Genomic DNA, 24,458 nt, shown 5'->3' with positions numbered 1-24,458 from the left:
TTAGCTGACAGCTACAGTTACTTTTCAGGTTGAGATTTAATATAAAAAACATGATCAATTAATTAAAATTGACTAGACATTTTTTAAATTAAAACTTCATAAGTAGTTAAAATGAGCCCTATCATTACAAAATAAAGCGCTTACATAAATGCATCAATACAAATAATCTAATAACTGATCTAATTGAATAATAATTCTAATAATCAAATGACTAAATGTAAATAATCTATTTAGAACATATAAAACAGTCTGAGTGGGTTCATTCTGCATAACGTGTACTTTTACTTTTGATACTTTAAGTACATTTTGATGCTGATACTTTTGTACTTTTACTTCAGTAAGTTTTGAATGCAGGACTTTTACTTGAAGTGGAGTAATTTCACAGTGTGGTGTTAGTACTTTTATTTAAGTAAAAGACCTGAATACTTTTCCCACCTCTGGATCTATGTTTTTGACAGTGTAAAATGTGTGAGTGTCCCTTCAAATATGAGACACATTACATTACATTACATGTCATTTAGCAGACGCTTTTGTCCAAAGCGACTTACAATAAGTGCATTCAACCTGATGGTACTAGACATAGACCACAGGAATCGACTAAGTACATAACTTTAAGAGCTAACTGTCATTGCTAAAGGAGTGCTATATGTTAAAGAAGAAACGAAGAGAAAAGAATAAGAGTTTTTTTTAATTTTATATATATCAGTTAGGCTCAATTCTGCGATTTTCTCTCATTTTTTTGGCCAATAGTGGCTCTTTAGTTAGTAAAGGTTGCCCACCCCTGCAATATACAGATTTCAAATAATCGCATTAAAATGTCAAGATGTGGACCTGGATCTATCAACAACATTACTAAATATCCATACAGGTTGATTTTCAGCTGAAAAGTTTAGGGATTTAGTTACTCTTTAAGTCAAAATGAAATGACAGAATTAAAAATATTTTCCACAAACTACACAGAAATATACTTTACTGTAACAAGAGTAAATGTAATTTGTAACTTCCAGCCCAATAAGAATATAAGAATATTGTAATATTGCCTTTACATGCCCAAACTAAATGGTTGAGGTGAAAACCTGCCTCCTGGGTGAAGCTATGGTTGGTCTGAAACATTTTAAACACAAGGAACATATACAGTTGAAACCAGAAGCTTACATACAATATATAAAAAGACACATATGCTTTTTTTTCTTCCTGTCTGACATGAAATCAGACAATCACTTTTCCTCTTTTAGGTCCGTTAGGATTACCAAAATTATTTCTATTTACTAAATGCCAGAATAATGAGAGAAGGGTTTTTAAAGACAATTTTTTATTACTTTCTTCAAAGTCAGAAGTTTACATACACTATCATTATTATGCCTTGAAACAATTTGGGAAAGCCCAGATGATGATGTCATGTAAATTTAAATGTACATATCAGCAAAAACTGTAATTTAGACTGAGTATTCCTGTTATTTTTAGGGTAATTGTGTCATTCATTCACACATCATGGTATTTCTCCATAAATTTTGCATGAAAATGTTATATTTTTACAGCAAAACTGTGTGTTTCTTCCACTTTATGGCAGAAAAAAGTAAAAGTTTTTGTGCTAATCTTTGATTTGATTTTGATTGATTAAAAGTGTCTGATATGGTGATATACAACTTTTTATTTTACGCCCTATTTCTGATGTATTTGACAGTGTTTTACTGTTATTTCTACAAAGATTTTTAACAGTGCAGTGTAAAATGTGTGAGTGTCCCTTTAAATATGAGACACAGCAGTGTGGTGGTGTTGCTGCAGAAATGAAGACAGGCACACATGATCTGAGCCCTTTGAGTCCAGATTTATTGATACGGCTGTGCAGTCACAGAGCATGGTGGCACACACGGCCGCCTGGCCGGCATGGGACAGTGACACACACATGCATGCACATACATGCACACACACACACACACACACACACACTCATACACACTCTCTCTTCATCAGTCTGTCAACTCATGGATGTAGTGGAGGTTAAAACTAAGGCTTGTGTCATCTATTTTAACTTTTTAAAAATAATTTCACCCACTTTTCAGCCCAACATAATAATAATTTATAATATGTCTGCGTCTGTTTTATGAATGTAAACATATTCAGCCGCATTATGGTAAATAAAATATATGAGAATCTGGTCTTTTAAGTGGAAATAACATGCTGAAATGTATTTTTGTGTATGGTATATGTATGTGATCATTGTTTACCAGCTTTAAACACTCCACTGCATCACTTTTTTGTTTCTCTCTCTCTCTCTCACACACACACACACACACACACACACACCCACACACCCACACACACACTCATACACACCTTATCACACTCTCATTGATAGAGCAGGTCACAGTGAGGAGATCAGAAATGCACATTAAGTATTTTTCGGCAGTTTCCCACACGCACTCACACAGGCGCGCACGCACACACACACACACACACACACACGCTTTACATCAATCTAACCTCAGTCACTAGAACAGTTTCATTATAGAGTGATTCAGACTAAACAAGGAAACAAAGCATTAAACAAACAACAAATAATCTGTTCCGTAGTAACAATTACAAAACACCATGTTTAGAAGTCTTTACATGTCATAAATACAGCTATGTTTCTTATTATGGTTGGTATAAACTCTTGTTAAATATTCATACAGTAGGCTATCACAGCAGCAAGTGAAAGATAGAGCAAACTACAAGACTGTACATGTGTTGGTCCCTTGGTACAGAAAATATATTCTGCTACACCAAGTATCAGGCAGGCTATTTTGAGCACACAATGAGTGTTGCATTTGTTCTATTTATAAATCTAATTTTTATATGATTGTTACACTTTAAATTTACAGTTTTGAGCCACTTGAATTTTTCTGACTTCAGAGCTGGTGGATTAAAACATATCGGACAGACGGACGGACACACACACACACACACACACGCACACACACACACACACACACACACATACAGAGAGACAATAAAACCAGGGGAGAAACTAAAGGACAAAAAGAAAAACGTCGAGGACATACTTTTTGACAATCCAGCGAACAGTACAGTAAAACAAAAAACAAAAAAGCTATACAGCTATAAAATAGATTTTTCTAAATGAAAAAGAGCAAAATATACCACTATAAATACTTCTGCAACATCAAACTTCTGACTTTACAGGCAGACTTGCTAAAATAAAAGACTCTTTAGTGTGACATAGTTGTAGGAAGATATGAACTGTTTTGTTTGACTGTACCTGGATCAGCACAGATTCAAATGACATCACAAAATTAGTTTTCCTACAGGTGAAATGTGTCAATGGAAAGTACATATATAATTTTATATATAGGCACACATTCAGCCAGCTGGCTTGCTAACCACTGACTGTATTTTTTAGGTAGAAAGTAGCATGTGGTTACATTAAGTGATAATATATCCCAGCACGATACTAAAATTCCTGTTATAATATAAAAATGAGGAGTGTGTATTAAAACAAAGAGGCTAAAAAATAATTCCTAACGTATTAAATAAATGTTTAGGTGTAAATTTATTTACTCTTTGATCCCTTATGTACTATATATTTTTTAGTTCTTGTACAGGTTTACACATGTACAGTATACTTTAAAGTAAAATGCCAAGAAATTGATCTTGGCACAATAAATTTGAGGATTTCATACCAAAAGAATTCAAAACAAAATCAAAATAAAAGTGCATTTTTAGGGAAAACTACACAAGAAGAGAGGCAAGTGAGGAAAAAAAAATGTTGACCCATTTTTTTTTTTTAAATCTTGTCTTTGCTTATGATATAACAGGTAAAAATAAATAAAAGTTTTGCCAGGATCATTTGAAAAAAGAAGAATAGACATGTTTTTGTTGTTGTTGTAATACTCTTTTTGGCCACAAGAGGCCCTGAAAAGTGAAGCCAATCTGGAAATGCCTTAATCCTGCATTCTTTCTAATGGCCAGCAGGGGGCGACTCCACTGGTTGCAAAAGAAGACAAATTGTATAGAAGTCCAGTATAAAATGTACCCTACTTCTCACTAAATATATTACCTAGATAAACATTGTCTTAATTAGTTTATGGTCTCAATTCCAAGTTGAAATTCTTCTTCAAAACATCATCATGTTCAGTTAGTAAATGATGGTGGTCCCATTTACAGTTAAATAGATGATAAAGTATGTTTTGGGGTTTGGCTATTGTCACTACCAAGGTGCACTGTGCGTTTTCATTTTAGAACTTTTACCCTTTCAAAGTTGGTTTACAGTTTGTTAAAGTTAATTGTAACATTTTGGTTGCTTAAAACTGTCCTATTCAGTGTTTGGTTGGACTAAAGGACTCTAAAGAGTTGACTGTTTATTTTTAATAACTGATGCCCCTTTGCAAACGAAGCTAGAACGGATCAAGAGCTGGAAGAATTATGGGTGTTGCCACCTTGGTTCTTTGGATCCAGTACCTGTGCATCACATTGGGAGCCGAAAGGACACTGATTTATCGGTTAACTTACTGTAGTGTCCTGAATAAAATGCTGATTTTGAGGTTGTCAGAACTGGAGTTCATACACAGTGGGTGACGTCACAGTGACTATGTCCATTATTTTTATACAGCCTATAGTTCTAAAGGACCAAAGTATTTATGTTTTCTTCCAGATTACTTAAAATATTAACTCAGAGAGATATTTCAGGCAAAACTTTCCACCTGGCTGAAAGCAAATGACTTAAAAAAAATTGAGGACCATCATTTTTTTTCTCTCACTCTCTTCTTGGGGCCTCTGCAGCAAACATATCCATCATTATGCAAATACTGCCAAAATGCTTCTTTTCCTCCAATTATAATATATTAAGTATATAGTAAAAGCTGAACCAGTGTTGCAGAGGTTCAATATGTTACATATGCACAATAAGCAATATTTGCATCTCCTATAAACAACATTACAAGCCTTGAAAACCTGGCAAACAACCAAGAAGCAGATACAGTTTGGACTCATAGCCTCAGATGCATCACAGAAGCTTGATGGATTCAACTGGCTAATAGATGCACGAGCACACTGTAAACACACCGAATAAAACATTACACCAGCAGCCTCGTAGGCCAAGCTGCTGTGACATAACTGTACTGCAAAATAAAACACATACATAGGATTTTTCTCTAATCCAGCGACAAAGTTGACTCTTTGCTACGGCTTAAACACACATAAGAAGGCATCGAGAAGAAGTGTTGTGACGAAGAAATTATATACAGTGTAAGGAGATTAGACACATCTAGTGCATGATTCGCAGAGGACACAACAAATGCAAAACAAATAAGAATGTTACAAAAACAAAAAAGTAAAGAAAACATATTTAATATATTACAAAAAACCTTAAATGCGTGATATGTTTGAAATGCATTGCATTCTAATTTTTGGACATTTCTCACTACAATATCTTATATCACATCCCCCAAAATTATCCATTGGTGGGTTGTGGAATCGTAGGATTTCTACTCCTCCTCAGATTCTTACATATACAAACTTTCAATATATACAGTAAAGAGGACAGAAACACACACACAAAAAACTATTTTGAACTGGCTGAAAGGATCTCAGAGGAAAGCACTGGGAAAGTAAACAGGTTATAAGGGAAGAAATGAACCATGGATGGTTTTTATCATAAGAAACTCCAAACAGGAGCTCCTATAGCACAGGGAAACGCTTTCTCTGGTGGGTGAGTGTTTAAGGAGAACTTTCTAGTAAAATAGCAGTGCTATATGCAAATTGAGCTGCAGTGGGCTTGACACACACTCTGTAGCAGCTAGAAGTCTCTCAGTGTTTCTGCACTTCTGTGTTATTCAGTAAGTACCAAAATAAATGATGCAAAACTTTATGTCTCTAGATAAACGTGTAAATAGTGCTGACAGAGAAGCGTGACACAGCAGTGGAACATGGGACTTGTACAATGGCTACATGTCTGCGGCTGAGTTAAACACACAACTTGGAGCAAAGAAAAAGATTGGCAAATTAAAAAAACAAACATTTTCAGTGTCTTTCAAAAGGCTGCTCTTCATCCCCACCATTGCTGCCATCACCATAAGGTTTAGAACTTATGTCTCGTGTTCATCAGTAAGCAGGAAGGTAGGAATAATGCACGTGGGTAAAGCCACAAGCTCTGCATACAAGAGCCTGGGAGTATAAATATGGTGAAAGTAAAAACGAGTCGAGAGAGGAAGTCATGGTGTCGGTTCCTTGGTGTCCTGTAGAGGGCGACACAGTCCAGCTAATAGCCTTCCCTCTGGTGTCACTTTGTCTTCCCATACAGACAAAAAAACAGGTTCAGGTGCAACAGTGCGGCCGTGACTCTCCACAGCTCACTTATTCCATCGCCACCTCTGCTGTGGGAATACACACAAGCAAAAAAATTAAGTGTGATTATATATCAACAAAACTGATTATAGGGAAATCTCCCTGAAGGACGACTAGCTGCTCCAGTGTTTCACATTATTGATAGCTGTCTGCAGCTTATTCACAATGTTGTTTAAATGGAGGGAAAACTGTCTTTGGAACAACATTTACACGCTGTGACAGCTCAAACTCATATACACTACCGGTCAAAAGTTTTAGAACAACCCAATTTTTCCAGTTTTTTATTGAAATTTGAAGAAGTTCAAGTCAAATGAACAGCTTGAAAGGGTACAAAGGTAAGTGGTGAACTGCCAGAGGTAAATAAAAAAAGGTAAGCTTAACCAAAACTGGAAAATAATGTACATTTCAGAATTATACAAGTAGGCCTTTTTCAGGGAACAAGAAATGGGTTAACAACTTAACTCTATGGAGTCTTGGGCTATTTTGTCCATTTTTTAATTCTTTTCATGTCTTTGTAAGTCATTTTGTCTTTTTGTGTCTTTTTTTTGGTCATTTTGTGTCTTTTTTTAGTCCTTTAATCCAACATAAAATGAGATTTTGAATCTTTTTTTTACTTTCAAAACACTATCATGCTCAATAAAGAATTTTAAATGTTGCAAATGTGCGTTAATTTCAGAGTACACTGAGACATTAAACTGCATCATTTTCAATTAAATTCTGGAAAAGTTGGTGTGTTCTAAAACTTTTGACCAGTAGTGTATACACATATAAGTCCACATACAGCGTAGTGTAGTATTTTTCTGCAGATTGTATCCCTTCATATCCTGAAGAAGATTTCAGAAGAGTAAATTGAACTTCTGGGCTCCACCACCATGGTTGGACTCCGGCCTGATGCTCTTCTATGTGGAGTTTGCATGTTCTCCCTGTGTCAGTGTGGGTTCTCACCAGGTTCTCCGGCTTCCTCCCACAGTCCATAAACATGCAGCTTAGGTTTAATTGGTGACTCTAAACTGCCCATAGGTGTGAATGAGAGCGTCAGCCCTGTGATAGTCTGGAGTCCTGTCCAGGGTGTACCCGCCTCTGGGACCTCCAGCCCCCCGAGACCCCAGTATGGATAAGTGATTAAGGAGAATGAATGAATGAATGATACATTTAAATACTGGATTAACCCTTGTGCCCTACAGGGGACATTTTCGGCTTTTGTAAAGTTTAATTTTTTTGATGCATATGGCAGAAATTTTGGCAAAGGGAGGTTTTTTCTTTTGGTGAATTTTGGAAGTTCAACCCTCGCTCCAATAATAATCTGGTCTATAATAAGCTGTGTCTCCAAAATACAGACACTCGTGTCCCCACTGAAGCCCATTAAAACCACTATTTTTCATGCACTCTGTAATATCAGGCTTTCAGTTGAGAGCCCTGGCTTCAAAATTGTAGTTTACACTATTTTCCACCAGATTGAGCCATTTTCTTACCTCCAGTTATTGCTGCTGTATTGTGGAGCACTGCAGAGTTTGATGCAATGCATCAAAACCAATGCTGTTTCTCATCATTGACATATTCCAGCATGGGAAATATAATTGCCTTTTAGCATTTAATATACAGAAAATGTTAAAGTTAAGCTAAGTTAAGTTAAGTTAAGTTAAGTTAAGTTAAGTTAAGTTAAGTTAAGTTAAAATTCTGAAAAAGAATATTTTGTAGTAACGATTAGGACTGATGTTGGTTAAAATGATTAACTCAGTGAAAAGTGCAAAATCATGAAGAATTCTATGGAAATTCATCCTATAAGGACATAAGAGCAACTGTTTTTAAACTAAAAACATTTGTGAAACATTATTTCATGAGGACATGAAATTAACGGAGTTGCCAGTTTATCAGATGAATTCAAGAGTTTCTATTCTGCCTCAGTTTTACCAACAATGGAAGACTGAATATGAGTCTCTAGTTCTGTTAAAATCAACATGAATTGCATCTTTCAAATTGTCTAAAGTTGAACCAGCATGATGCAGATTATAACCTTCATGGTGTCTTGAGTTGACTGACGAGTTAGTTTAGTTAGTTAGTTAGTTAGCTGGATGTACTTAATAAACTGACAACTCAGTGCAGACACCTGAGTTTGTTTTTTTGTCATTAGTCGTGTGCTGCAGGGAGAAACTCACCATCGTCGCCTTTGTTCTTGTTTTCTTCACCCTCCGGGGACTCAGTCCCTTCAGACAACTCTCCTGAAGTGAGAATAGACGAGTTATTCATCGCACTGACGCACATTTAGTGGTGACAAACATGCATTCTATCCAAACAAGAAAATAAAATCCTCCACGCACCCTCTCACCTTTATTGAGTTTGTAAAAACATTTTCAGCCTCACTGACCTGCCAGTGAGTCACTAATTACAAACTTATGCTGTGCAGCCAAACATAGTTTAAACAGACAGAACTCCATTTGAAATTCTCGTGGAGATGCCAAATACGTTGGCTGAAATTTTGTAGAAAAGGTTTTGAATGATGCACAAGTAATCTCCAGTGTTTTAAATATTAATATTTGATGGAACAGTTCAAACATCTTGGGTTTGAAATATTTTCCTCAGTGTAAATCGAACAGCTTCAATAAAAAGCTGAAAAATGCTGAAGCAGAAAAATGTGATACTGTCAGACAGGTAAGAATGAGATTTTCTTTTAAATCTTACGCCTACTTGAGAAAAAATAAAAGCAGAAAACTTTATGGTAATGAGATAAACTTGGGCTGGTTTCTGATTGCTATATATTTGAAAGCATTTTCAATTATTATTATTATTATTATTATTATATATTTCAGCTAGAGGCTGCTGTTTCAGTGACTTATCCACCTTTAGTTTATTTTTTGTTCTTATTCCTGCATCGATTAGAAACATGTAAACGCTACTATTCGTGGAATTAAACCTTTTTCTAGAAAAGGCCTAACAAATGCAGCACAATGTAAATATACATTGCATCAATACACATGGACGCTGTGGAAATATTTATTTCTAACTACTTTTTTATTCCCACACAATGAAAAGATGATTTCTGGGGGTCGCCAAATCATTTCGGAAGTCAACTCTGTCTCCACTGTGTTAAAGTGTTCATGTGTTAATGTGTTTTAGTCTTTTTGGTCACTTAATGTCTTTTTTTTGTCATTTTGTGTCTTCTTTGATTATTTTGTGGTCAATTTGTGTCTTTTTTGGTCATTTTGTTTCCTTTTTTTGGTAATTTTGTGTCGTTTTTGGTAATTTTGTGTCTTTTCTGGTCATTTTGGGTCTCTTTTGGTCATTTTGTGTCTTTTTTGATCATTTTGTGGTCAATTTGTGTCTTTTTTGGACATTTTGTTTCCTTTTTTTGGTCATTTTGTTTCTTTTTTGGGTGATCTGAACTGTGCGTGTGAGATTGTGTTCAGTGAGCGGGGGTCGCAGACAACATGCATGTTAAATTGGGGGTCGCGACTCAAAAAGGTTGAGAACTACTGCACTAGACCACCTTGTAGCCCAACAAAATTCTAATGTTAATGTGTAAGTTAATGTAAATATTATTATAAAGTTTTTCTTCCATCATTTCCTCTTTTTGCATGTTAGGGTCGAATGTTTGCTGTTATCTCATTGGTTGCAAAGCAGAGCAGTTTTGCTGCTTATCATGTGTGGCTCCTTAGTGTGAAAGTGCAGGAAAGAACTCCAGCAAAGATTACCCCAGTAACCATTTGGGGTCTCCGTATTACACTTGGTGTGGCATCTCAGAATCAACATGGTCTCACAGGAATCTGTGAAATAGCCACGGATTTGCTTAACTCAAAATCCGTGGAATAGCCACGGAATCGCTCAAATTTCCGTGAAACTGACAAGGATTTCGCTACAATGCAAGTTAATGACAGTCATATCCCGTGGCTATTCCAACATACAAAGTGATTATGTACATTCACTGAGTGAATATTTAGAAAATAAAACATATATTTATCGGTAGAAATGTGATCAAAATCCATTTTTATGCAGAAACTAAGTAAAAATATAGATTTTTTTCACTAAAAATATGAGAACTGTCCTCCATGTTTTTTGTTCTGACCGCCGGGACCTTAAAAGTCACGTGACTTGGAACAAACCAATTGCCAGGGGATATGACTGTCATTAACTTGCATTGTAGCGAAATCCGTGTCAGTTTCACGGAAATTTGAGTGATTCCGTGGCTATTCCACGGATTTTGAGTTAAGCAAATCCGTGGCTATTTCACGGATTTCTGTGAGACCAGGTTCCTCAGAATTATTAATCGGCTGAAAATAAAATAAAGGGGTAGTGCTGGGTAAGGATGGCAGATGATACATATACAAAACAGCATTATAGAAATGTTTACTGCTGGTTTAATGCTCACTGTATATTCTATATGTGTAGCACGTTTAGAGAAACTGCCTTATGTCACGTTGTGCTGTGGGATTTCACAGTTAAAGGGACGTACCGTTCTGCAGTGGAGGTGCAGACTGTATGGCGCTCTCCGGCTCTGCTTCCTGCTCGGTTTCCCCCGAGTTACCATCTGGTGGTCTGCTGACCTCTGGTGATTCAGGCTCTTCCCCCTCCAGTTGGTCATCCTTTGGTTCAGGCTCTTCTGGTTCTGTTTGGACCTCCTGGGGCTCCATAGCTTCTTCCTCCTGGGCTCTCTCCTCCTCTTCCCTTTTAGCTCTCTCCTCCGCCTCTGAGGTCACATGGAGGGTGACAGGTTAGCATGTGTGAGTCCATGTGCACTACTTCATCACTTCCTAATTCTTAGTTAAAGCAGGTTAACCCATAAGAACCCATAGTGACACCCGTGTAACAAACACTTTAAATCTTGTAGAATCTCCCATATTCAGCTTTATGCTTCACCTTAACTCATTAAATCCCTAAGCGACATATATTGTGTGACTGGAAACAGAAATGTGTAAAAGTAGCTAATTTTAAAAAGCTTATTTTTTGTTACTAGGCTAAGTTAAAACGCATTTAACAATTCTAATCCGTTAATATGGTATCCTGTATTGCATTTAACTTGTTCTGACCATATTTCTTGAACAAATTAAAGTCGCAATTTTGATAAATGTAATGGAGATGCAAAATAAAAAGGCAAATTTGTGTCTCTGTAAGCAGAAAATGTGTCTAGTTTTTTTCTTTTTTAAAATAATAAATATCATAAACATAAATACCATAAACACCCATTGTAACGTATATGTCACATCACAGATCTTTGACATTTAGGGGTATTTTTAAAAAAACAAAAACATAAAAAATGTGTTCTTTGTGGTCCACTTATAGAACACATCCTTTAAGGACAACTGGGTCTGGGTTCTTATGGGGTAAGTTTGTTTCTGAGCTCATAAGAGGCAGATTTGTAAAACCTTCATATCGGAGATAACTTACATCTAAACCTGCATTAATTGGGTTTTTGGCCACTTGGGGGCAGCGTAAACAAGCTTCAAACACATTTATCACCCTTCAAGTTGACAAGAAAAACCAGAAAACAGCTGCTTACTTACACATCCAGCAGTTCCAGCAGCTACATTAGCATTCATTCAGAGCCGTGTTTTTGGCTTCTGTTTTCATTTCTACTAACTCCTGAGGGAAATATCTGCCTCTTTAGCTGCTAAATGCTCCACTGTGTTCACCAGTCGGTCTCTAACTTTATCTGTCTGCTGTTTGGTGCTGAGCAGGTAGTGTCATGGATTTCTATAGCCCTGTTATTTATTTATATTTTTTTTTACAGAAAATGACACTGATGAGAGCAGTGATGGTGAACCAAACAGCAGGCTGAAAAACCAATATAAAAATCAATATAAAGGATTTATAATTTGTAATTAATGACTATTAATGGACATATAGCCGAGAAAACATTTGGCTTGCCAGGTTGTGAGAAAAAATATTTCTTTGGCTGGTGTTCATCTTTTCAATTTGGTAATAAATAATGGCAAACAACTAAAAATTGCACTTTAATTCCTCACCTCTAGGCCACAATGTCTGCAGTTTTAAATGTCAATAATTTGTTTACAATAACCACTGATTACAAATGATAATAAACTGTTATTTAATTGATAAATAATTGACAAACTACGGGAATTTTACACAACGTGGCAACCTAAATGTTGTTCTTTTAAATGGCTTATTATTTATTCACAATTAATACAGGTATAAGTTGCAACTTATATACTCAGTAAATATTAAAATAACAACATGGTCTCACAGAAATCCGTGAAATAGCCACGGATTTCGCTTAACTCAAAATCCGTGGAATAGCCACGGAATCACTCAAATTTCCGTGAAACTGACACGGATTTCGCTACAATGCAAGTTAATGACAGTCATATCCCGTGGCTATTCCAACATACAAAGTGATTATGTACATTCACTGAGTGAATATTTAGAAAATAAAACATATATTTATCGCTAGAAATGTGATCAAAATCCATTTTTATGCAGAAACTAAGTCAAAATATTGATTTTTCACTAAAAATGAGAGAACTGTCCGCCATGTTTTTTGTTCTGACCGCCGGGACCTTGAAAGTCACGTGACTTGGAACAAACCAATAGCCACGGGATATGACTGTCATTAACTTGCATTGTAGCGAAATCCGTGTCAGTTTCACGGAAATTTGAGCGATTCCGTGGCTATTCCACGGATTTTGAGTTAAGCGAAATCCGTGGCTATTTCACGGATTTCTGTGAGACCAGGTTCTAAAATAAAAACAGATGCATGTGGATTTAGTAACTACTGTGAATCCCATAATAATGCATGTCAGCAGAAATTCCCCCCAATTTTCCCATTCAGGTGGATATGTTCTAATTTTAAAGACCGTTTTCTCCGTTTTCTTGTGTTTATTTTGTGCTCGTGTGGATGAACTGTACCTTTAGCAGCCTGAGCTTTCCACCTCTCTCTGTTCTGATAAACCTCTTCGTTCCACAACGCCTTGAAGTTCTTCAGGTCCACCGTCAGCAGAGAGCTGTGTCCCGACGTGCTGCTGTCGGAGCTCTTCACACTGTGCCTCTTGGTCTCGTCTGAGCTAATACTGTTCAGACTGAAGACACGACAAGGAAGATGATGAAAGTTAAACAAGGAGACGAGAGCAGCTCTGTGCAGCAGTATTGACACAGCAGTGCTTTGAGCTAAATGTTAAACGTGTTAATTAAGACGTTGAAGTTCAGCACCTAGAATGTTTACCTTGTATGTCTTATATGGCTGAATGTCATTAGATAAGAAGCCATTTGGTAATAAACCACCTATTTGACACATGCAGTTCAGTTTACTACTATGTGAAAACAGCAATATAATATATAAGTGTTTTATTGAAACTGTTCTGGAGTCTCTACAAGCAGCTTAACATGACTCATATTTATGTTTTAGACTGTCCTCCCCTGCCCTCTAGCAGCCGAAGTAATTATGAATGACGGATGGGTAGAACAAACCCCGGACTTTCACTTCACATGTCACTTCCAGTAGCCACATCGTCCTCTTTGGGCATGCATTTATTTACTTTTTAAACTTTTTTATCTTTTGCAATGTCTAACCAGGCACTTTTGTTGCCCTAGCCTTAGAATTTGTAGCCTAAATTCAACCTTATGTTTATGTATGAAGACGTGTGCTATTTTAGATACGCTCCTGTGGGGAACACATTTGAGGGTAGGAAGAAACTAGAGGCTCTAAACCAGTGAAACACTTACATTGTGCATTGGCACTGCCCTCAATTTGATTCGATTACGATTCACCAGGTAACGATTCGATTCAATTCGATTCTACGATGCATTGCGATGCATCACAATTATACTGCACACAACAAGGGACATTTTTCGTCAGTCATGAGGCAATACAAGCAGTCAGATAGGCCTATTAACAACAGATTTTTTTGGCCAGTTTTAAACTGGAGTTGTAGTTGGGAGTTGGAGTTTAAAACCGTGTTAAACTCCAAACTAGCGACAGAGCAATTGCCCCCACAACTTTCCACTGGAGGCCAGAAAATAAACATAATCGATTATGGCACTTTGCCGCATCGATGCTGAATCGTGCATGCCCCGCATTGCGATGCATCGCCGAATCGATTATTGTTGACACCACTAGAAACACTAATATGGGTAATTTTGACAAACCTGTGTTTTTGGGTAGGATTGACAGACAACCTGTTCTGTCATTTAGGTTTGAGATCTTGTTGCTTTTATTGCTCTTGAGGGAGCTTTACAAACTGAACTTATAGGAGAGGCAGTTTAAGAGGCAGGGGTCTGATGCTGTCGAGTTGCATTATTGGAAATTCGGAGTCCAGGGTTTATTGAGCTTGACCCATCTATGTACTAAAAGTTTGAATATCTCTCCCTCTGCTGCTTCTGACCATTCTTTTTCAATTATGTCTCTTGTTCTCTCACAGCATTTTAAAATACTAAATTGCTGGAGTGCCCCTTTTGGGGACTAGTCATTCCAATTCATCATGTGGGGGATATGAATGTCTGATGAGATATTTCAGAGCAGCATTGGCATTCCTGGCTTGGCTTAAAAAGAAAAAAGAAAGAGGAGTTTTCAGCTTCAGAGGCACATTGAGACAAGAGGAGAGGAGAGGTAGATAGTCAGAGAAAACAGAGGTAGTTACAGATGATTGAAAGCAGCTATAAATGCTGGGAAGAAACAGTCCAAAGAAACCCATAAGCACCCAGGTGTGTACGAAGACAAGGAGACTGCACAAGTGGTAACACTATCTGAGATTTCCACTCGGTTAACTTCGACTGCAGGCCCACTGACTGATGCTAATGACTGCTCTGAGGAGGCTGATATTGACGTGCAGGTGCAAGATACAGAGCCAGACTCCCCAAGTGCTGCTGTATTTTCCAATAAGTTCACTTTAAAAGACTCAAATTACAGACTTTATATTTTAAACTTGTCTTTCGCTAGATAGTTTAATTATTAGTAACGCGAGAGCCAGTGGAATTCATTTTCTTATTTGGGTGGTTTCAAAAACTTGCACACAGCTGATTGAGTTTGTGGCTGGAGGAAAGTACAGAGTCAATTAATTAGGCCTGGGGAGACAAAATCACTTTGTTTTGCTTCTCGGGAGGCGATTGTGTATGCCAATCCAGCCCCGAAGCCCACTCCTGATCAGGGACAACGAGTTTAGCATCTCTAAAATATCAATTTCAAGGTGTGTGGCTCTGCCCAATGAAAGGTGGAGACATTTCCACGCATAGAAATGGATTACTCATGGGAAGCTCATCTGCTGTTCTCGATACTTCCATTAGATATGCTGGTATCGCAGAGGAGGTTTAATCACGTCATTGAGCCAGCAGTTACTCACACAGGTATGGGAGGTGAAGGGTGGAAAACAGTGGATTTTTTTTTTTTTCATTCATGAGGCTGGTTGATTAAAATTCACTCAGATTTACATACAGTCACCCACTTCCATCTGCTCAATCCTGCTACTGAGCAGCATGAGAGAATCTAAAACTTTTAATTTCCGAAAGATCTCTCAGAGAAAATGCTGCAGCTCACCTCGAGCGCCTAAAGCCGGCAAAACCTGAATGGGAGGCCTCGTCGATGAGCGGTTTGACGATACGTTCCATCATGTCGGTCAGCACAGTGAAGGTGGGCACCACAATGAAGTCGATGAACCCTGTGATGAAGATATCACAACATAGTAGCAGTTTAACTGGGATGAAAAGAAGCCAAGAACAACGTACTGTGATGCTAAAATGTTAAGATCGGAACATGTTTTTAAATGAATAAGCAAATCTGAGCGACAAATAAGATCAAGTCTATAGCAAGGTTATTATAGTTAACGAAAACTAACGAAATAACGAAAACTAGAATTGAAAAAAACATTTTCGTTAACTGAAATAAAAATAAAAACTAGAGTTTTTAAAAAAACGATAACTAACTGAAACTGTATTGCGTGGTTACAAAACTAACTAAAACTAACTAAAATTATAGTGAAAATGTCCTTAGTTTTCGTTTTTGTCAACTTTTTTCATTCATAATTAATTGTTTCTATTTGAACATGCAACACATGGTAAATATGTTTACTGAGACTGGGATGTCGAGTTAATAACCTTAGTGGGACTGAGATGATAAACCAAAGGAAATAAAGGCAAAATTTATTATGACCTCTTTGAATGTCGCACCCAACACATAGCCCATTACAAAAAAACTAAAACTAACACTAAAACGAATAAAAACTAAACTAAAACTAAGCATTTTCAAAAAATAAAAAATAAACTAAAACTAGAAAACTCACCCCACCCAACTAAAACGAACTGAATTTGAAAACAAAGATTCACAACGAAATTAAAACTAAAACTAACGAAAAATCCAAAACTATTATAACCTTGGTCTATAGGTGTTAACAGTGTCATGACGCTGTCCAGCAGCTAACATACAGATTAGAGAAACTCTGAGCTGATAAAACACTCATTTGCTCATCTTGATGCCTTGACAGATTACTGTCTACTCACAGTAGGGCGGGGCAAATAGAATTTTATTTTAATTATGATTTTGGCCCTTTGCAAACACTGCTCAGGGCTGTTCTTCAGGTAAAAAAAACATTTTGTATTTCTCATAAAAAGACAATAAAGATAAGGTGGTCAAGGACAGAACTACCGGAAGAAAATACATTATTTATGGCACTTACTCATACTTTGCTTGTTTTTGTATTAACTCTCAAACTCTCAAAAGGGTCAGCTAAATGACATTGTTGAGTTGTAGAATTTGTCATAAAGCAGTTCTCTGACAAGGAAACTGTCATACTGCAGTTCCATGGGAAGCACAATTCATCTTAATTTGTTATTAAACAGATTTATATAAAATGTAAGATGTGACATAATACATTTACATCAGAAAAACAACATTTTCTCTAATTACACTCATGCTGGAGCAGATTTTGTAGAGATTAATCACTGTGAAGTTGCTCTCAAACAACAATCACCTCTGGACAGACAGCTGGTGAGATACACTACCGGTCAAAAGTTTTAGAACACCCCAATTTTTCCAGTTTTTTATTGAAATTCAAGCAGTTCAAGTCAAATGAACAGCTTGAAAGGGTACAAAGGTAAGTGGTGAACTGCCAGAGGTAAATAAAAAAAGGTAAGGTTAACCAAAACTGGAAAAATAATGTACATTTCAGAATTATAAGTACGGTAGGCCTTTTTCAGGGAACAAGAAATGGGTTAACAACTTAACTCTATGGAGTCTTGGGCTATTTTGTAATGTATAATTTCATGTCTTTGTAAGTAAGTTTGTGTCTTTTTTTGGTCATTTTGTGTCTTTTTGGTCATTTTGTGTCTTTTTTTTTTCATTTTGTGTCTTTTTTTGGTCATTTTGTGTCTTTTTTTAGTCCTTTAGTCCAACATAAAATGTGATTTTTAATCTTTTTTTTACTTTCAAAACACTATCATGCTCAATAAAGAATTTTAAATGTTGCAAACGTGCATTCATTTCAGAGTACACTGAGACATTAAACTGCATAATTTTCAATTAAATTCTGGAAAAGTTGGTGTGTTCTAAAACTTTTGACCAGTAGTGTATATGAAATGGTCAAACTTTATTCCTGTTGTCAGTCTTAGTTGTAACTGTAATGTTTAAAGATAAAGAGTTAAACACGATGGTCTGACCTTCCTGCTTTGTTTAGTTTATGTCCTGTGTAGCTTTTCCAGCATCATTAAGAAACCAAATCTACCCGGCGACATCTCACCACCGATCAGATACATTACTGTGAGTTTGGGGTAAATTCAAGCTGTCACTTTCTTTAGTCTGTTGCCCACCTGATAAATAAAGTCTCCAACCTCATATAACAAAAGAATCAAAAATGCATTTTAGATTAATTTCTCGCCCCCGTTTGTTCAGAGCCGATAAATTGTGTGTGTGTGTGTGTGTGTGTGTGACTCAGGGGTTTTCTTCCAGCGAGTTATTGTAAACAAACATTGTGATTGGGTCTCTACACGTACAGACACACACTATTATGCAGATGGTGTATGTGAAGATAAAAGAGCCACTCACCGATCTGGGACTGGGCCACCATTGTGGACTTGCGGTCACAGAGCGGAGAGAACGGCAGGCCCAGCTCAGATTCTTTGTCCCCCTGCAAATACAGCAACTCCCTCAGTCAAAATCATTCTCAGTCTTTGCTTTTCATAAAAAAACACACCCCGCCCTCCAGACATACACACACCACTGACTGACACTTGTAAACACACTCGTACACACTGCCACCATATGCTCACACTTCCATCAGCACACTTTGAATTTGTCTCTCCCCTGCCCCAAAGTGCTTTTGGGCCACAAATGTGTTTCATTTTCTCTTCTGATTTGTCACAAACAGATGAGATGTGGAGTCAGGAGGCAATGTTCTTTGGAGAAGCTATTTATCTGCGATTCATATCCCGGGAGATAAAAGCCTCGTGAAAGCAGCCACAATAACAATAGCGCTGATAATGAGAACAATGTGGATTAATAATGGAAGAGATGAAAGCAATGTGGCACCAGTTAAACGCCTGTCCTTCTTGTTGACATTAACAAATCCACAATCTATTATGTATAGCCAGACGTATTCTTTTATCAAAGAGGTAATGCTTTACATTTTAATCTGCCGTGACTCTTTGTCATGGCGTCGTTTTTAAAAATGACAAGGAGCAGAGTGTCTGCAGTTAAACTTATTATTATAACTGCATATCTCACTAATGCAAAGTGCTTTGGGGGGTAGAGTCGTGCCAAAGCACCATATTAAAACAATCATTTACCAATATCATCATTATGGCGCTCCTGGTGGGAAAGAAACCGAATGCACTCATGGGGCTAAATTTGAGAAATAAATAGCTTTTGTTTCAGCTCGTGCAATCCTAAATATCTGCACTAAAGGAGCGACTAAAAGCAATTTTCTAAGAAATCCAAGGAGACTAGTTCCTCCCAGACACCACAGCTGGTCCAAAAGAGCATATTGTTTTCAGAGATAGAGCACATGTGTAATTTGAAGGTCAAGAATGAGCTTTCAATCTCATTTTTTTAACATTAAATCCTTAAACACAGTATATAACGTGCAGGTCTCTCAGTGAAAACAATAACTTTGATTATGTCTTGAAGTAGAGTGGGATCATGGGAGTTGTGAACCTGGTCTCACAGAAATCCGTGAAATAGCCACGGATTTCGCTTAACTCAAAATCCGTGGAATAGCCACGGAATCGCTCAAATTTCCGTGAAACTGACATGGATTTCGCTACAATGCAAGTTGATGACAGTCATATCCCGTGGCTATTGGTTTGTTCCAAGTCACGTGACTTTCAAGGTCCCAGCAGTCAGAACAAAAAACATGGCGGACAGTTCTCTCATTTTTAGTGAAAAATCAATATTTTGACTTAGTTTCTGCATAAAAATGGATTTTGATCACATTTTTAGCGAGAAATATATGTTTTATTTTCTAAATATTCACTCAGTGAATGTACATAATCACTTTGTATGTTGGAATAGCCACGGGATATGACTGTCATTAACTTGCATTGTAGCGAAATCCGTGTCAGTTTCACGGAAATTTGAGCGATTCCGTGGCTATTCCACGGATTTTGAGTTAAGCGAAATCCGTGGCTATTTCACGGATTTCTGTGAGACCATGTTGGAGTTGTTGTCTTCTTTGTTTACCACCATGTAACATTGCGCGGTGACACTAACCTGTCTGAAGAACTCCTCCAGTAGGGAGGTGGTCCAGCGGTGGTGGAGGTCATAACTTTTAGCCGGGTGGCTGATGTCTGCTGTGTGCAGCAGCAGCGACAGTGCTTTGGGCTTGTCGATGCTGCAAAAAGAGACCAAGACAGACAACTTTAAACAATAGAAACTGCACTATACACTTCAAACTCATACATAGAATGTATCTAACACCAAGAAAGAGGTACTTCATGAAGATCATACATTCGCCTATTTGTGATCTATGTTCTCTGGGTCATGTAGGATCATTCTTACATATGTACTGGGAGCGTTCTGATGTGGCGTTTTTTTGGAAGTTGGTATCTTCCACTTTATCAGGCCTATTGGAGGTAGCAACATGGTCTCACAGGAATCCGTGAAATAGCCACGGATTTCGCTTCACTCAAAATCCGTGGAATAGCCACGGAATCACTCAAATTTCCGTGAATCTGACACGGATTTCGCTACAATGCAAGTTAATGACAGTCATATCCCATGGCTATTCCAACATGTAAAGCGATTATGTACATTCACTGAGTGAATATTTAGAAAATAAAACATATATTTCTCGCTAGAAATGTGATCAAAATACATTTTTATGCAGAAACTAAGTCAAAATATTGATTTTTTTCACTAAAAATGAGAGAACTGTCCGCCATATTTTTTGTTCTGACCGCTGGGACCTTGAAAGTCACGTGACTTGGAACAAACCAATAGGAACAAATATCCATGGAATAGCCACGGGATATGACTGTCATTAACTTGCATTGTAACGAAATCCGTGTCAGTTTCACGGAAATTTGAGTGATTCCGTGGCTATTCCACGGATTTTGAGTTAAGCGAAATCCGTGGCTATATCACGGATTCCTGTGAGACCAGGTACCATGTTCTCCTAAAATACTACTCCTAAATGACACCTCATCTTTGAACCTGTCCTCTGCTCGGACCGGCACTCTATTAGCGGGGCTGACTGCAGCTAAGAAAATGCTGGCCTTGCGCTGGAAGCCCCCCACACACACACACACTCACATGCACCCAGGGGTTACAATCATTTTTGAGCATACTCTATATGGAGTTGTCTGTGGCAAAAATGCATGGAGCTAGTCAGAAAACAATCCAAACCTGGACCTCTGCAGTGGCAATGGTTAAAGATTTATTGAGTTGAGAAAGACAGCTTTACTTGAAATATATGTACTTTTTTGTTTATTTGCATGCACTTACTTTGGCATATAGGACATTGATATGACTTATGTACTATGTGATGTATGCTGTATGTAATGTAGAAGATCTTTTTGGGATATCGAGGGAGGGGGGAGGTCGCTAACCTGGGAGGGGTGGGTGGGTAAAGGGAAGTGAATACTACTTGTTGTATAACTGTATTTGACTTGTTTCATGCCCTTCTCTTTTGAAAATAAAAATAATTGATCACAAAAAAATAGAAACTGCACTAAGCTCTCGAATATGACAGTGAATGGTTCTATGAAATCACCTTTGTATAATCAAGGTTTGACAAGGAATGTTCGTTCAAATACACCTGTATCTTTCAGGCTTTACCCTGCTTTGTCAATGTCCTGGCAAAAAGCATGAAGGCAAACAGACACTCCAGACAATCTGCAACAAGGTTATTGAAAAATACCGACTGGGGAAGGATACAAGAACATCTCCAAAGCACTGAGTGTCCCTGAAGACAGAAAGGCTTTTCATAAAAGGAAAAAATGTGGCACAGGTGCGAACATTTCCACAGCAATCAATCCACAATATTGACTCTCAGTACAAGAACAGTATAATAAAAAGTAAAAAAGTCCAAGCACAGGAAACTTTTTTTTTGTTTATAGATATTGGCCTGTGTATTTTCAGCCTGCTGCCTCCATTCAGGGTTTTCATCATAGTAAAGATGTATCAACACTGGGAACTGTAACGTGTCCTGAATACAGTTCTCCACTACAGTTATGCTTTAACTCCATCACTTGGAGTTGCTTTAGATCAGTAGTTCTCAACCTTTTTGAGTCGCGACCCCCAATTTAATACGCATGTTGTCCGCGACCTCCACTCACTAAACAGAATCTGATACGCACAGTTCAGATCACCCAAAAAAGAAACAAAATGATCAAAAAAAGGAAACAAAATGACCAAAAAGACACAAAATGACCAAAAAAGACACAAAATTACCCAAAAAAAGAAACAGAATCACCAAAAAAAGACACAAAATGACTAAAAAAGACACAAAATCACCAAAGAAAGGAAACAAAATCACCAAAAAAGACACAAATTGAACACAAAATGATAAAAAAGACACAAAAGGACCAAAAAAGACACAAATTGACCACGAAATGATAAAAAAGACACAAAAGGACCAAAACAGACACAAATTGACCACAAAATGATTAAAAAAAGACACAAAAAAAGACACAATATGACCAAAAAACACACATAATGACCAAAAAAAGACATTAAGTGACCAAAAAGACTAAAACACATTAACACTTTAAGACAGTGTAGACAAAGCTGACTTCCAAAATGATTTGGTGACCCCCAGAAATCATCCCACGACCCCAATTGGGGTCTCGACCCCAAGGTTGAGAATAGCTGCTTTAGATAAAGACAGACACTTACAGAAAAAACTATCAGTTTGCGTTGCTAATGTGACCTGGAAAAATGTAACCTTAAATTTATGTGCAACATATGCATGTAGAAAATGTAACTGGATCACATTTAGTGCAAGGAAGATGTAGGGCATAGTAGCAGATGGAAAATAATGTCACCATTGAAGGTGGCGTAATTGCAAAGATGCATAAAAAAAGTAAAAAGTGCAAGATGTAAGAACCTTAAAACTTAAAACACGGATGACTGCAGGAGTCTGCAGGAGGGATTACTATTTTTCCCATAAATTAGACATTTTCTGTCCAAGGAGAAGAAGCACAATATCCTGTGAACCAAGAGAAATTGACTTGTTCTTTAGATTTAACTTCAGCTACAGTCAAAATGCATTGGTCATTGCTATAGCTGAGCGGAATATGAAATAGTCTCTAGGAGTATTTCCACTTTATGGATAAAGCTAGACGTGATATTGTGACCAAATCTCTTGTAAAGTCCAAAACCAACAATGTGTCTACAATCTGTCTCTTGATACTTTTTGACTTCCTTGCCTTGTCTGTCTTGTCTGCACTGATTCCTGTTTAATCTTTATAAATGGCTCTGAAATATTCAGTTTTATTTATTAAAAAAGGTCTGAGGATTTCTTAAAAACTGACATTACTCTAACAGAAGTAAACAGTGCATTAGTTGCGGCCTATTTTGAGTGGTGGATTAATACAAATTTGGCAAAGAGTATTTCCCACAGCAGGGCAGTGTATTTAGGATTAAAATTTAAATAAATTAAAGGGTTCGTGCTAATGTTCACAAATAAAACATGTCACCCAGTGTCACAACAGTGTGGCTCATTGATGTGTTTTAATAGCTTCTGAGCAACAATGAAGCTGTAGGAAAATACTTCTAATATTACTAGGATCAGTCATCACATCCTTTAAGTGTTGGCACTGACCAAATAGAGGCACCTAGCAGTCAAACTAATGACAACAGGAAATTGCAAAAATATGTCTCATTAAACAGATGCTGACATCTATTAGCATGAGAATAAAAACACACCTGAACAAGCACCTAAAAACAGAGAAACACCTCCTTTCAAAAAGAATAAACAAATAAATAAATAAATAAAAACTGTGTCCATTAGGCAAATCAGTCCTCTACACTGGAACACAGTGTGAAGATGCATCATATCACCTCATCAGACATCAGCCGTGTAATATGAAATTGGAAAAAATAAAACACACACTGGCAAATTCAATAAGATTTGGCAACCTTTTCTGAAATATGTGGAAGAGAAATCAGAGCTGCATGACTCAAGTTAATTAGGACAGCCACAGATTTCAGTGTGCTGAGATGACAACCCGCTTAAATACTCTTCAGTATGTACTGTACTTTTCTAATGTTTTTTGCTTGTTTTTTTTGTTTTGTTTTCCTGTAAAATTCTCTCCTTTTTTATGTTTATAGATGTCCTCTTTTACAACATACTTAACTTATATTGTCTTAGATTGAGTCATCTATTGATCATTATTATTATTATTGTTGTTTATCTATCTATATATTTGTTTTCGCTTTCTGGGGTGGGGATTCTGTTCTGAGTGTTCCTGTATGTCTGTGTTTTATTGTGAAAAAACTTAATAAACAAAGTTAAAAAAAAAAAAAAAAAAAAAAAGACATCAGCCGTGTATGAGATATCAACTGATAACCATATCAAAATAGCATGTTTAATGGACTGGTGCATGAATGAACTGACACAGTCCAATATGGAAAATAGGCACACCAATGAAAACACACACAAACACACACACACACACACACACAAACACACGCAGCAGAAGGTTAAACAGAGGTGAGAAAGACCAGCTCAGATTTCCCTTCATTC

The 24,458-nt window shown here is 37.1% G+C and overlaps 1 protein-coding gene across 1 annotated transcript in view; it reads right to left on the bottom strand.

Moving 5' to 3' along the window:
- Positions 1-2,489: 2,489 nt before the first annotated feature.
- Positions 2,490-24,458, bottom strand: part of pde1cb (phosphodiesterase 1C, calmodulin-dependent b) — a 141,335-nt gene continuing 119,366 nt past the window's right edge. The window contains exons 12-18 of the mRNA XM_059344284.1: positions 19,982-20,102; positions 18,320-18,401; positions 15,821-15,941; positions 13,201-13,370; positions 10,790-11,023; positions 8,499-8,561; positions 2,490-6,371 (exon numbers count right to left, since the gene is read on the bottom strand). Coding sequence (XP_059200267.1) covers positions 6,352-6,371; positions 8,499-8,561; positions 10,790-11,023; positions 13,201-13,370; positions 15,821-15,941; positions 18,320-18,401; positions 19,982-20,102 — 811 coding nt within the window. The 3' untranslated portion in view covers positions 2,490-6,351. The remainder of the gene's footprint in view (positions 6,372-8,498; positions 8,562-10,789; positions 11,024-13,200; positions 13,371-15,820; positions 15,942-18,319; positions 18,402-19,981; positions 20,103-24,458) is intronic.

This window comes from Centropristis striata, chromosome 11 (genome assembly GCF_030273125.1).
Source record: "Centropristis striata isolate RG_2023a ecotype Rhode Island chromosome 11, C.striata_1.0, whole genome shotgun sequence".
NCBI lineage: Eukaryota > Metazoa > Chordata > Actinopteri > Perciformes > Serranidae > Centropristis > Centropristis striata.
This window is presented reverse-complemented; position numbering and strand designations above follow the sequence as displayed.